At 38.8% G+C, this 15064-nt stretch overlaps 1 protein-coding gene across 1 annotated transcript; it reads right to left on the minus strand.

Annotated features, from left to right (window-relative positions):
* Window positions 1-802: 802 nt before the first annotated feature.
* LOC147632956 (putative methyltransferase PMT21) lies at window positions 803-6064 on the minus strand. The gene is made up of 6 exons (XM_086806824.1): window positions 6050-6064; window positions 5723-5822; window positions 5524-5690; window positions 4206-4546; window positions 1470-1726; window positions 803-1000 (listed from the first exon to the last, which is right to left on the minus strand). The coding sequence occupies exons 1-4, from the start codon at window positions 6062-6064 to the stop codon at window positions 4268-4270; spliced, it is 561 nt and encodes a 186-aa protein (XP_086662950.1). The 3' UTR covers window positions 803-1000; window positions 1470-1726; window positions 4206-4267.
* Window positions 6065-15064: the final 9000 nt, after the last annotated feature.

Raw genomic sequence — 15064 nt, forward strand, 5'->3', positions numbered from 1 at the left:
GTAATGCTTGAGGTTTACCACGAATTGTGGTTATGAAACTTAAATATGGTGAAACTTATGCCTATTGGAAACTATGTTTAAAAGGAATCCTCTTACATTGCACTCATGATCTTACAAGAGAGACCCTCCTCCTTGATTCCCTCTTCTTATTTTAGTTTTTATTTTTCACATATGTGCATATAATTAGGATAAAACACTTCATTCATATATATAATATATATACTAACTAGCATATTTTCATCATACATTTCTACACCATTTGTATAAAATGATTCATATAAGTATTTTATTTGGCCACCCATATGAATATTCTAGTAGCCATGTGATAGCTTATGTAATCAAGCATACCCCTTGCACGATTCATCTTGGAAGCATCTCAATCTTGAACTTAAAGGGGGCCACCATGAAGACATTTTAGTTTTCAAGGAGGAGAAAAAGGCACCCTATTTTGATCAAATTTTTTCACACAGATGCCTTCCGAATTAAACAAAATGTCCTGCGTTGGGTTGTCGACCACGAGTTGGGCTTTCTGCTCATAAATATCTAGCGCTTAAAGGATGGTTCAGACTGAAAAGAGTCATCCTATAGACGTAGAAGCAATAGCAAAGATCTCCGTGGGTTCACTATATGTAAACCATCTATATCACGTGCGTTCAAGGCCTATTTAAAAATACCCTTATCTATGAGTTTTTCTTGAATAAAACACACCCCTTTTCTATTCAATCTGTAAATACCGCCTATATATGGAACCCTTATGTATGTAAAAAAATGTGTAAAAATGGTATTTAAAAAATCCCTTCTTTTGAACCCCCGTGATACACTTACATATTTATGAGTGACCTCCCCCGAGGCGGAGATGGTCATGAAGAAGATGAACCAAGTTTTTAGACCACTCAAAGATCTGCAGAACAGCCTAGGTTTGTTAGACAATACACGTGTGGAAATTGTGGAGGGGATCATCCCACTTCGCAATGCCTCCCAAAGCAAAACGTATAAAACCCTGCAGTTCCATGCATAGATAAGTAGTGTGATTTTGAACAACAATGGACAAACCATGAGACACAAGAAGGCTAACATCGCATAAGATATCTAAGGCAACAAGGGTTGAAAAGGGTAAGAACGACGAGAAAAACTAGGGAGGTTTGGTCCTTGCGAGAAAGTACATGGAGACTTTGGATGCTCTATTGCAAGCTTACTAAGCATGATTGAAGCCTCTGAAAACTCTTGAAGAAATATGGAGACAATACCCTGATCCGGAGATAGAAACAAGAAGACTAGAAGTCTATAAGAGGCTAATTGTTGAGGCAACTCAAGCACTTATGGAACAAACGAAACCAAAACAAACCTCAAAAAAAGGGACACAGAGTATCAAAGGCCAAATGATAGCAAAAACTATGCAACCACTAGAGGAACCAAAACAAAAAAGTGAAATGAAATCAAATGATGAAGAAAATGAAACAAAAACCAACCTGATACCAAATTCAACAGTATCAGAAGTTGAAGAAGAACAAGAATCCTTCGCCTCTACGCATCGCTCTCGCGCTCAAGCCATGGATATATATAGATATTGGAATGGTGGCCATTTGGATCAGTGGTTGCAAATGCTACTGCTACTTTTGGCTTTCTTTTGGTTTTCTAGAGCTCCGTTTACAGGAAAACTCTGCCGGATTTTTCCCAGGGAGGTAGACAGTGAAGTATAGTTATGGCAACTTCGTCACAAGATGCTCTGTTTAACATCAAGAAGTTAGATAGCACAAACTTCCCATTTTGAAAGAAACAGATATGGCAAGTTTTAGTGCAGAAGAAGCATATTAAACCTATCAAACTCAAAGGTGAAAGGCTTGAAGATATGACGGGATGGATGAGCTTGCATGCTTACGTTAGCCGATAATGTCTACTTCAATGTAACAGAAGAGACGACAGCTTATGGAGTATGGTAGAAGCTATGTGATCTGTACGAGAAGCACAGTGCTGCACATCTCAAATATATTGGCTCAAAAAGCTTGTGGATTGGAGGGGACACCTATGTATAATCATCTCTATTAAGGAATGCAGATGCCCCACTTTGCTTCTCTCGTCAGTTGTGCTTTGGTTTCCTGACCTATAATACGCTCCTGAACGTAGGTGCATAGAGCTATTTCTAGTTGCCAGCAATTGAAATTACCTAGCAACTTGAACACTCACACCTGTCTAAGCGTATCGCAGTCGTAGATCCTCTCCGAACGCTCAAGCCGAATCCAGATTTCCTGTAAAGGATCCCCGGAATTTTTGTCAGTTTCCTTGTTTGAAGTTTCCTTGTTTGAAGTGATTTTCTACTTCTGACTTCAAATATGTGCTAAGTGGGCCTGCTCTGTGAAATACAAAAGTGAGTTTATAAAAAACTGAGCAGCAAGATTTTCAAGATCTGACTTCACAGCCTCCTAGCCCTAGGTCTTAGTAGCACACATGCAAAATTTCACAATTTTTTGAGTTTAATTACACTATGTTTGAGCTGATTTTGTTTGAATCTGCAGCAGTTTTGTTCTAGGTCTCTGTGATTTAATGGTCCAAATGACTTGAAATTTGAAGGGTGTGATGCTCAAGCAATGCAAGATGCAGTGAAGATGTGAAACATGCTTTTGGCCTCAGAATGATGAGACACGCGTGTCCCATGACATGGAGATTTTTGCCATTTTTTGCAATTTCTTGGTTTCACTGGCTTCTACAATGCTCATGAAGGCCTAATCCACCCTCAGTTTCCAAATTGAATATGCCAAGTGCCTGCACAGCCTTTGGATCAATCTGAGCAATTTTCCAATTTCTAGCCCTGCAACCTAAGGAATTGGCCAATTTGTAATCTAACTTGATAGCTAGGCTGTATATGACATGTACAAGCAAGCTATGCAAAATTTCTCTCTCAAAAGTGCATCCTGATGGGACACGCGTGTCCCATGGATTTCTCTTTTTATGGGTGATTTTGCACTTTTGATGTTATGAGCTTGCAGGTGAGGTTCTCTTGGTTCCAGTGACACCTTAAAATCCAAGTTTTGAAAAGTTTTGACCTCCTAGAAGTCCAGTTCAGTGTGGGGTTCCCTGTTTTTTTCCAAAGTGATATTTTGGTGATTTCTCAGCTTCACTTGTGAAGTAAGGCTATATTTGGTATGTCCAGAGCATATGCAACCTAATCATGCAAGTTTTGATCAAATCTGACCCCTAATGATGAGACACGCGTGTCCCATCAACTTGGTGACTGAAAAGTATTTTTTGCAATTCTGATGCATGCAGGTTGTGGGAAATGCTCTCCTCTTTCCACTGATATCTTGAAAGCCCAGTTTGGACTAGATTTGACCCCTCAAGTGCCTTTTTTAGTGTTGGTTCCGTCCTGCTGCGTTTTTTGCTAGTGTTTCACTCCTTTTTGCTGAAATGAATGCAAAATGATGTGCAACATGAAAAGCAAGCATATGGTAGTGATGCACAGACCCTAGGGAGGCTATGTGATGAAATTGAAGTCAATTTAGGCCCTCTGAACACTCAAACCATACCCAAGCAACCCTACCTAATCCTATGTGCAAGGCCCAAGTGATCCCCGATCCCCGGTCACCTACGAAGACAATGGAATCCTCGACTCCAATCCTTCACCTAATCTAAACTAAATGAATGCAAATGGTGAGTGACAACCCACCCGCTAGTCTAGGCAAGAGCAACTAATGCTAGTGACTACTCTAATCTAGGAACGCCGTCTCCGGCAGCAGCGCCATTGATAGCGTACCCGCAACGAGACATCTATAGCATAGCTATTGAACACTAACAAACATTTGTCAATGCTAGGGAGGGACCCGATTAGTGCATGGAGGAGGCTACGTGGATGTGTCAAACCCACGGCAATCACTAATGCCTAAGAGGAGGACTACTTCTTGCATAATATATACATACACACATTCAAGCAAAGAGGCCACACCTATTGACTAACCAATTGATTCAAGCATGCATTAGGGAGAAAAGCAATGTGCAATGGCGCGTGGGAACATACATTGGAACAAGGCATTCACTAATGGTGGCTATGGAAGCTTAAAACACACCGTGACATAGAGTTAAAACACCGATTCTCCACACAATAGTACTCGCTAATTATTCAAGCCCACATGCTTTCGCTCAGGCTCTTAGTTTTTCTATACTAAACTTTTTAATTTAAAAAAAAAGAATGGGAAAAGCAATTAAACAAGCACCATGCGGCATCTGAATTAAAGCTGTCATCACACAAAGAGTTGGCACGGTATCCTCTGCGCGTTCACTGTAGAGAGCAAGTGTCATCCAGTGGCTTTTGCCAGACAGCAATATCTCCTTCCATAGCATATTGTTTGTAGCACATGCGATCTAACAGGTCTTGTAATTTCTCAAGATCAGATTTCTGTTTCTCCTCGGTAGAGTCCCATCCTTTCCAGTGGATCTTATAGTTGACTGGTGGACCTGACAGCACCCAGAAACGTCCAGGACGAAGAACCCTATCCACTTCCAACAAATTTGCGCCACCTGTCCAAAAGAGCAAACATAACCTCTCCATACCGCTCTTCCCAGCACACCACCCTTATCCTCCCCAAAAAAACAACAAAAAAATCCTTCACAGGCAGGGTTGGCAAACTAGCACATAAATGTACCCATGAACATTTTTCTTAATGGCACTCCCTTCTTGGTGACTGAAACTACCCAATGTTTCCATAGAACAAGCTCCAATGCCTAAAGTGAAGATTTAGTGTATGGATACTCCTTCCATGTTTCATCAGCTATTTAAACACTTTGGTCACTAACAGTCATGTATGGTGTTTCTATGAGAATGTAGTGTGCCAATGTGAAAGATTTTTGAAATATTACCCATAGCTAGAAGCAGTCACAAAAATCCTTCAGCCACATCATTCTTAAGAACTCATAAACAAAAAGTAGAAGCATAAAAACCATAAAACTAGGGTGTCCCAAGAGAGTGGATCATCATTGCGCCATAGCCGTTACAGACACACCCAAATACCAGGAGGGGTATCGCCCTTTCCAAACATTGGCCAATCATAGGCACCAAATCCATTTAAGCAAGAGTCCTCCATGATAGTAGCCTTGCGGGGGGGGGGGCAGGCAGAGTCACTTCAAGGGAGTTGTGGAAAGGGGAGTGCCACAACCACCGCGAACACCCCAAGGACCATATAGGTGTCCCTCCCGAAGAGGACTTGAACCCACAACCTAACGATTGAGACTTTACCCCTAGACCACCAACTTCAGGCGACAAGGTGTCACAACTTGATGATACAATTGTGAGCATGGGCAATATGTCTGAAAACTTACCATGGAAGAGAAAAAATAAAACTTAAGTTTTTTTAATTCCCAGAAAGAAAATAGAAGCATACAAGAGTTGAGTGAGAAGAGGAGGGGAATTAAATTAGATCCTTTTTTGTAAACTCACATTTGAGCCAAAAGTAACACTTGGTGATGAGTCTCACCTTAACGACAAATCTGACCAAAGAACAAGTAGCTTACCATTATCAGTCCAGGGAATCAAGCATCAAAAGCATTTGCTGGATACGGTAGACGTTGAGTGGAAATAATTCCTAGCATGGCAGGAGGAATGCCTCTTTCAAGAGCAAACTGCACTTGAGCTTCATGATTATCTCGGGGTGCCAACAATGACATTGAAATTATACCACGATCAACCAAAAACAATGTAGACCTTAAGTTCAGGGAACTGCTATATTGCAAAATAAAAAACCAACCCCGCAGCCCGTATCGAGTGCCGTTCTGACAGCACCATCTTTCATCCCTGGTATGAGCTTTTCCATCTGGTCCAGGTATTCATTCACCCACTAATCAAATTTTTGAGCATGTCTCTCCTCTGTCCTTGGCTTTTTTCTGAGAGTTATGCGTGTGTCTGTGATCTATGTTTGGGTTATGTGCACTTCCTTGTGACCTGTAACCTGTAAGACGATACAGAGAACTTTGGTATCGCATGTGTGTGTGCGCGTGTGTAGCTTGTGCTTTCCACTCTAATTTCTAGACCAAGAGTACACATCACAATCAAGAACTTAGTTACTGTAGTATACACCATGATCAATCTGCCACCGCACGTGTGAACACCATCCTGAGGTACTTGGGAGATTGATTAACAGGAAAACAAACTGCAAAATCCTTCCCCCCTCTCCCCTCTACAGAAAAAAGGGAGAGATTAAAAACTGTGCCCCAAAGAAGGCTCCATCAGGGATTGATTCAATGCCATCACAAAATCCTAGTTCCGTCATCAATTAAACTACAGCTGTTTGCGAGGTCGCTAACCAGCAGCAGAAAAGACTCATAATTTTTCTAGCTCCCTTTATCTTGCAGTCATTCCAAACGTGTGCCATTGGCAGACTAAGAGCACAGAAGCCAGTGTTGTGAACAAAAGACTATCCAAAAAACTGTACCTGGACTATTCTATACATCAACAAACAAGCAACAAGAATGCTTGTTACCGTTACATGTACCGTCCCTACCAATATGCCATTTTCAGCTTATATAAACATACTAGGTATTTGACTTCTGTATCTAGTATATTTGATTATGTGCAATAATGCATGGTACACTTGATTGGAAACTCATGCTAGTGAATAAACCACTGATATTTAAAAAAAGAAAAGAAAAGAAAAGAAGCATAAAATTTAAGCTTTTTATAGCTTGCAAAAGTACAAAAACTTTATACGTTTTTTCCCATGAGTAGTCTCACGACGGCTGTAATGATCTTGATGATGTCATCCAAATGTGTTCCTCCTTACTCCTTAGTTGAAGCAAGTGAACAATCCTCTGGAAGGCCTTGGAATTGGTTGAATTGATGTACATCGATTAGATGGAAGATTGAAAACTGCATTAGTCCTTGTGTCTTTCTCTCCCCCTTCAAGCTCTGATACCACTATAAGGATCTTGATGGGGAGAGGAGACAGTTTATGACAAATCTTACATAGAGTATACCAATCACCATAATTCAATATCACCCATGCTCAATTCGATTAGATGGAAGATTGAAAACTGCATTAGTCCTTGTGTCTTTCTCTCCCCCTTCAAGCTCTGATACCACTATAAGGATCTTGATGGGGAGAGGAGACAGTTTATGACAAATCTTACATAGAGTATACCAATCACCATAATTCAATATCACCCATGCTCAATAATACAAACATAAGAAAAGAATTTCATATAGATTGTTACAGTAGAGCATAGCATAAAATTATGTGTAGCACAATTGAGAAAGAGTTGAGAAGTAGCACGGCAAATCATTCGGGTAAAATCTCTCTTCTCCCCCCCACATGCATGTGAGCCTTTTATATTTATTTTTTATTAAATTAGAAAAAGTAAGTTACAAAAGGGGCGGCACTTGCTCAAAGCAATTGTGCACACAATCTTGACCACAAGAGTTAATTGGTGCTCATAAAATAATGAAATATATTTGACCCTAGGCTATATTAGCCCTTTTACATTAAAATTCCTTCCCATACAATTAAATTTTGTGCACTCCTAAGATATTAACTTGTGCATTGAAAATAAAATAAATATGTAATTTTCCACAGTTTGTAACAACATAAATAAAAAGAAAAGTTAATTCTTTCTCAATGAGATACACTACTTGGGTCATATTATCTCTAAGGAAGGCATCCGCATGGATCCTGAGAAGCTTAGGGTATTAGAAGAATGGCCTCAGCCTAAGAATCTCAACGAGGTAAGAAGATTCATTGGTATGTGCTCTCATATTATAGACGCTTCATTGAGAAGTTCTCTATAATAACGGGTCTGCCCCATGACTTAACAAAGAAGAAGGTTAAGTTTCAATGGACTGCAAAGTAAAATGTAGCCTTTAATCAATTGAAGGAAAGGCTAATGATGCAACCACTTCTAGTGCTTCCTAATTTCATGCATGCGGTGATAGCATAGGGGTTGTTCTGTGTCAAGAAGGACACCCCATTGCTTATGAAAGCCGCCATTTGCAACCACAAGAGAGGATTTTGAGAATCTATGAAAAATAACTGCTCCTAGAAGCACTATTTGTAGGGCACTGCGTTCATCATTCATATGTATCATCAAAGTATTAAATACTTTTTGACACAAACCAAGTTTTCTAGACAAGCAAATGAAGTGGGCTAATTTTCTTTTGCAATTTCATTTTCATATTGCTCATATTCTAGGGAAGCAAAATATGGTTGCCGATGCTCTCTCTTGATGGCCTATGGTTAATGTGAGCTCTATTGCATATAATCATGATTTAACAAGCATGATTGGAACGTATGTTGAAGCTGGGGATTTTGCTTCCATGGAAGCATACTTAGAGAATGGTAAGTCTCATGATTCTTGCTCACTCAAAAGGCAGATTTTTATTGCATGGTTCAAGGCTATGCATAACAAAGAATCTTTGTGCAAAGGTAATGTATGAAACACATGTTCCACATTACATGGGGCACCGTGGAATTCAAGCCACTACTCAAGCAATAGAAACCTATTTCTGTTGGCCCTCAATGCAACAAGACATCCATGAATATGTTACTCAATGCATGGTTTGTCAAAAGATCAAGTGTGATTGAGGAAAGGCTCCTGGATTGTTACAGCGTTTGCCAATCCCACAAGCTCCATGGGAAAGTATTTCAATGGATTTCATATTTGGTTTACCAAAATCCATACATGGAATGACGGGCATATGGACAGTGGTCAATTGATTTAGTAAGCAGGCACATTTCATGCCTGTGAGAGAAGAAGTTTATTAAATTACATTACATGGCTACTTTGTTCATTTCCCAAATTTTCAAGTATCATGGTATGCCAAGGTCAATAGTCTTAGATAGAGATCCAAGGATGACAAGTCTATTCTGGAAAGGGATATTTAAAAAATGGGCACACATCTCAATTTCTCTTTGGCTTATCACTCTCAAACAGATGGCCAAAGGGAAATTGTAAATTTTGTTATCATTAATCTACTCAAAATCTATGTAAGTGAGTTTGATCAATGTAATCAATGGGAAAAGTACCTTCCTTTAGTAGAGTATGCATAAAATAACGTGGTGCATACTTCCATAGGCAAGTCTCCTTTTGAGATTATTGAAGGATGCCCAAAAAATCCACCTATCTTAAGAATGCATCAAAATATATTTACGGCTTATGCATACGTACATGATATTTTCAAAAGATCAAAGAAGCCATTCATGCATCTCAGCAAATGCAAAAATGAGCCACAGATAAACATAGAAGGCCTTTAGATTTTAAAGAGGATGAATGGGTGTTACGTAAATTCTCCAAGGCCTGATTATGTCACGCGACGAACAAGAATTGGCAAGGTGAATCCATAGGTCATCAAAAGTTTTATGCTAAACTTTCCAAGAGGTACTATGGACCATTTTAAATTCTTTAAAGAATTACTGAAACATCCTATAGGCTAAAGTTGCCAAAGCATTGGCATATTCATAATGCATTTCATGTGAGTTTACTTAAACCATTTAAGGGCGAGCCTCCAAAAGAACCCATTGAAGAGGATCCTCCTGAATTTGATGAACAAGAGGAGATCTTGCAACCTGGGGCCATCCTCAAGCACAAAGACAACCTCCTGTGAAGTGGTAAAGTTTTACGTAGGTATTTAATTAAGTTTAGGAAATACCCTAATGAAGATGCTAAGTGGATGCATGAGCCACAATTAATGGATTACATTGTTGCAAGAGTATAAGTTCCTTAATGGGTTGGATGCAACCCAAGACATCGACGTATAAATAGGTTCAATGTTCTAATGCAATGTTCTTTCTTTCTCTTAAATGTTCTTTTATGCATTAAAATGTTATGTGTGTGCACCAAAGATATAAAGGAATACTTTAGCGATGACTACGTCACCTAAATGCCTACTAGACTTGTCATCTATTAGCTAGACCCAAACTTTGACTCTTATGCTTAAGCGACATGACTTAGATAAGCCCAACTCTTCTAGCTTGCATAAGCGACATGACTTAGATAAGCCCAACTCTTCTAGCTTGCATGATATTGAACACCAAATGATATAAAGTAATTAAATTGTATAAACACATGCAGTCTGAAACAAAGTAGATAGACTTGAAGCTTTGGGACCAGCTTTTAAGCACATTTTGGATTCAGAGTGCACAACTTTGACTCTTATGCTAGCTGTTGACATTGCAACAACTTTTCTTGATCGACAACATTTGTGTGACTGTAGGAAGGGTGTGCTAGTGAAGACTTACCAAACAACTTGACTTGAACTGCAAGAGCTCTTTCCCATATTGAGAAATGTTGACATTTAGAATCTGCCAAAAGGAGGGATACTGTCAATTGTGGACCTGATGATTTTCCTTCTTTTGAGATGGATTTCAAACTAGTGTCTGTAGTAGCTCTCTTTGATGTTGATGCTTGATGCAACTCTGTAGAGCCTAGTATGTGGTGTACTAGAAGTTTATAAATCCATTTGCCTTTTTGGGCCTCTGTCAGTCTAAAGATTATGGATTTTTGCTATTAATGTTGGTACTTCATCCACCATTTGTGTTGTTGAGATGAGCTTTGTGGCTGCATGGTCTTCTTTCAACACTGAAGTGTTGTTTCCTTGTATTGCAGAGAAGATGAACTTTTGTTTGATCATTGCTCATCATGAAATCTTGGTGTCATTAGTGGTATATGGTACCATCTTTGGTAACCAAAGAAAAGTGTTTTCTTCATAGTAACCTAGAGCTTGTAGCACTGAAATTAGAATCTCTCTTGGTTGAATTCTCCTTGGTTGGCGGTCTTGTTGTTGTTGTGATGATTGTTGCTGTGGCCATGAATAAGAAAAATCATGCTTTGCCCTTATGTGCTAATTTCTTTGCTTCGTCATGATATTTTGATCATGCTCAAGAAGAACCTTAGCTGTAGTGGTACTTTGTGTACGCTTTGGAACACACAAGGATGTCTGCCCATAGCTGTATCCATGAGCCTTTAGTAACTTCTCTGGCGCACTAACCATTTTAAATGGTTGCAGCTTTGTATGGCTATTAGTTTTATTAGAGTCTTTACTTTGTTGTTGGCCTTAGCAGTGTTGACATCAGAGTCTCTCTCAAACAATTGCAGCTGTTGATTCTTTGTACTAGGACCTGTAAGGTTGCATTTGTTTACCTTTAAATTGTACTTTGTTGTTGGCCTTAGCAGTGTTGACATCAGAGTCTCTCTCAAACAATTGCAGCTGTTGATTCTTTGTACTAGGACCTGTAAGGTTGCATTTGTTTACCTTTAATTGTACTTCCAAGTCTCCCAGTCAAACTGAAAATTGACGTTGTGTATCCATTGTCTACCAATCAAGTTGAAAATTGACGTTGTGTATCCATTGTCTACTTAGAACGACATGCACCACAGATTTCCCACATTACCAACATAAAAGGTAATGTGCATGGGTTCATCCTGGTCATTAATCTTCAAGATCAAACTTCCAAAACAAACTATAGTAACTTGAGAAAATCCCACAAAATTTAGAGTAGATGGTGTAAGCTCTAGCTGACCCATTACATTCCAAGTTTCCCAAGATATGACATTAAAATCTACTCTCAAATCAATTGGTAAAAATAGTTGGAAGTAGCGATGTTAATTCAATGATATATTCATTCAGTGTTCAATCTGAGAAAGATATTTAGTGGTTGGGAGCCTTTGAGGTTTCCAAGGAGAAACACAAGGTACTTACTTTTGTATTTGAGAGAATGCCTTGGGTTAGTAATGTAACTACGGCACAAATATGAGACCAACAATTACATGTAGAGGTATGTGATTTTTCTCCATTTTTTAGCACCTTGGTCCAAATATAATTAAATGCATACTTGGGTGCACGCAAGGAGAAATTGTCTCCTTGCTATATTGACCTTGGTGCATGCTAAAAGTACAAGTAAAAAGTGAAAAGAAAGTTGTTAGGGATGCATGTGATAATCAAGTATGGGATGGTGGTGTCCTTGCATCACCTATGCTAGTGCGTCAAAATCAAGACGGTCTTCCCTTGACAAAGATTGGAGGCCCATATTGCTTTTTACCTTGCTAATGTGTTCACTTTTGTACTTTGCATGCTTTCATGCATATTGTTGATGGACTTCTTAAGTCCCACATTTACCAGGCATAGAAAAGCCTATCAAGATGAGGAGATCTCCAAAGTGGAGAGTATTCTCAACAACCAGGCATAGAAAAGCCTATCAAGATGAGGAGATCTCCAAAGTGGAGAGTATTCTCAACAAAATTGGTTGTCATGGGGAAAATGTAGAGATTCAAGTAGATAAGAAGACATCACGTGCTAATCATGAAGCTATACAAAAGGTGTCAATGAGTGGTGCCAAGCTGAGCAAGGTGGAAGCATAAAATGGTGGAATACTATGTGAATTATATAGCTAGTTTTCATGTAAAATGTAAAGTTATAAAAAGCGTTGCCCCCTTTTTCTATTTTTCAAGATATATAGTACCAGACCTTATTTCAAAATTATTTTTTAATAGTCGTTTCACTCAAACTAAAAGGTAGTGGCATATTCAAAGAATGATAACACCCTTGCAAGCACGTTTCATCGTTCAAACCTTGTGTGTACATACAAAGCTTCTCTCGATTATAACCCTCTAGCCCTTCCTTTTGCCCTTGAGCTCCAATCCTCAACCTTGTAGAAACAATGTATCTAATCTTTTATTTACTCTTTTATATTTAACAAGGCTAGGGTGTTTGAAGCCATAACAATCAAGCTTGTAATGTGTAAGTTGCCATGGTGTTGCAGTAGTGTCACATCTTTGGAAGCATGCAAAGATATACGTCTTAGTGCATCTTCCAAGTTCTATGCATTTATACTCTTAGCTCCGCAAAATGAGCACACATCATATCATCTTTAGCTCTCATGATAGCTGAGTATACAAGTTTGATGATGTTTTGTTTTGTTGTGTGTTTTTTCATCTTATACTATGCGCTTTCTTCTTGAGTTTTTCTTTATACTTTGCTAATTATATGCTAGATTTTAAGATAAAAGATCTGTTGGATAGTATCTTCTTTGTAAATTTTTGAGTTTGAGGGATTCTGTCTTGGTAATGTGCTCTGTAATTTTGAGTATCTCATTGATTTTTTATGTGAAAATGAATGATTTCTCCTTTCTAATTGTCTGTTTAGTATAGGCTTTCCATGACTCTGCCCACGATTGAGACCTAGTTGACATGCACTATTTGGATGGTTATCGCATGTTCATGAAGGTTGTACAATGAAATCTTTACTTCTTTTGGTGTGGTTCAAGATGAGGAGATCAAATTCAAGCCAACAAAATGAGATCTTGACATTCATTATGAAAAATGTGACCACATCCATGCAAACAAAGTTTTATCGATTTGTTTAAGATTTTCACTAGGAACACAAACTTCACTTGGTAGGGGAGGACCCTCGAATATGACATGGGGTAAGTGACATTCTTCACATGCACTAAGCCAGGTCTAAGAATCAATAAGAAAGTGAAGTCTTATCATGTCAAGCCAAAATTTATTGAGGCACTAGTCCATTGTCATTGGGAAGTGTACCAAGAGGGACCCTTATGTATGAAATTGAGAAACAATTTGCAAAAGCTTTTGCCATGGAAAATTTTAAGGCCACAAGAATAGGTCAAAAGAAAGAAGACTACACAATTTACTGGGCTCACTTTGCAGAGAGTGCAATGAAGAGCTTGGAGGAGAGGCATCATATAGAAAATAAGACAAAAAGGTGGGGAGAGCATATGTAGGAAAACTTAGGAAAATCTAATGAGCACGATGGGCCCATTCCAAAAGCTGATGTACGGATGGGTATGCAAGAACCAGTTCGAATGGAGTTTAACCAACTAGGAAGGATGGAGATTTCTCGTATGAAAAATGGAGTACATGAGAGACTGACTTCAATAAATTAGTCTTGAAGTTGTAGTTCGAGACTTGCATAGGGCAGAGGTTACTCAACACCATAGTAGTATGGCAAGAAATATTCAAGGTGAAATATCATAAGTGCAATCTCATTCTTATTCTCATTATTGATGTATTGAATTATAAACAAAGGAATGAAAAAGAGTAAATACATAATGAAATATAAAGGACTTGAAAAGATTTGCGTACCTTACTGAAGTGGTGATGAAGATGGTTAGATGAATGAAGTGGATGGAGAGAAAATATGTCTTGTAAATTCTACCTAGATGGGTTGGCTTGTAAGTAAGCCTCTTCTTCATCATCCTCAACTTCATGAGCAAAATTGATAGTCTGAGTGCAGAGAGGTTTGCATGCCTGATTCAATACTTTTCTTGATAGCATTGGTGATTTGACAATCTTTTTACCTTTGGTGTTAGTAAAAAGGAAATAGGAATTAAGGTAATAAGACTCAATGAATGAGCCTTCATACAATACAACCATACTTTCCTGGTATAGTCATCAATAAATATGACATAGTAACTGCTATCTGCAACATAGATGTTGACCTTGTGGGTCCCCATACATCCGAGTGTATAACATCTAGTGGATTTTCACTTACATTCCTTTCTTTTGCAAATGCATGCCTTGACTGATTCCCAAACTGGCATGCTTCACACACTTTCTGCATTTCAGCAATCTTGAAATTGGGCAACCCTATCACAATACCCTGTGTTTGCATAGATTTCAGCCTTTGTGGATTTACATGTCCAATCCGCTTATGCCATATGTCAACATTAGCAATTACACTTGCAACTTGTGCATACATAGCCATATCTTTTCTTGGCATGTTTACATTTAGTGTAAACATTTTTCCCACTCTGTTGCCCTTAGCCAATCTGCACTTATCTTTAAAATCTTCCATGAAACAACCATGTTTGTTGAAACATACTTGTAGTCCCTATTCAACCATTTGGCCAACTGAATATATGAGTGCATTTGGGATAAGTGTAAGGCAAGAGAGGGGTGTGTGAGACCATAAAAAAGGTGTTGAGCTGCTGTTTTTTTGGGTGTGTGTGAAGTCGCTACCCAAAAGAGGGGTTTTTAGGGTGTAATTTGCTTCTAATTCGCGCGTACAGAGTCAGAACAGGGTAAAGTAAAGTCATATATGGGGGTTTTTGGCCGTGCCGGACGCAATGGAGCT

Source organism: Cibotium barometz, chromosome 12, assembly GCF_041138505.1.
Source record: "Cibotium barometz isolate CiBa-2024 chromosome 12, ASM4113850v1, whole genome shotgun sequence".
Taxonomy (NCBI): domain Eukaryota; kingdom Viridiplantae; phylum Streptophyta; class Polypodiopsida; order Cyatheales; family Cibotiaceae; genus Cibotium; species Cibotium barometz.

Excerpts from the sequence above, each read along its gene's own strand:
- LOC147632956 (XM_086806824.1), bottom strand. Across the intron at positions 5,691-5,722 it reads GGGCTGCGGGGTTGGTTTTT|GGTCTACATTGTTTTTGGTT; the intron begins TATTTTGCAATA and ends CCCTGAACTTAA. Across the intron at positions 4,547-5,523 it reads ATCCAGCAAATGCTTTTGAT|AGCGGTATGGAGAGGTTATG; the intron begins GCTTGATTCCCT and ends TGTGCTGGGAAG.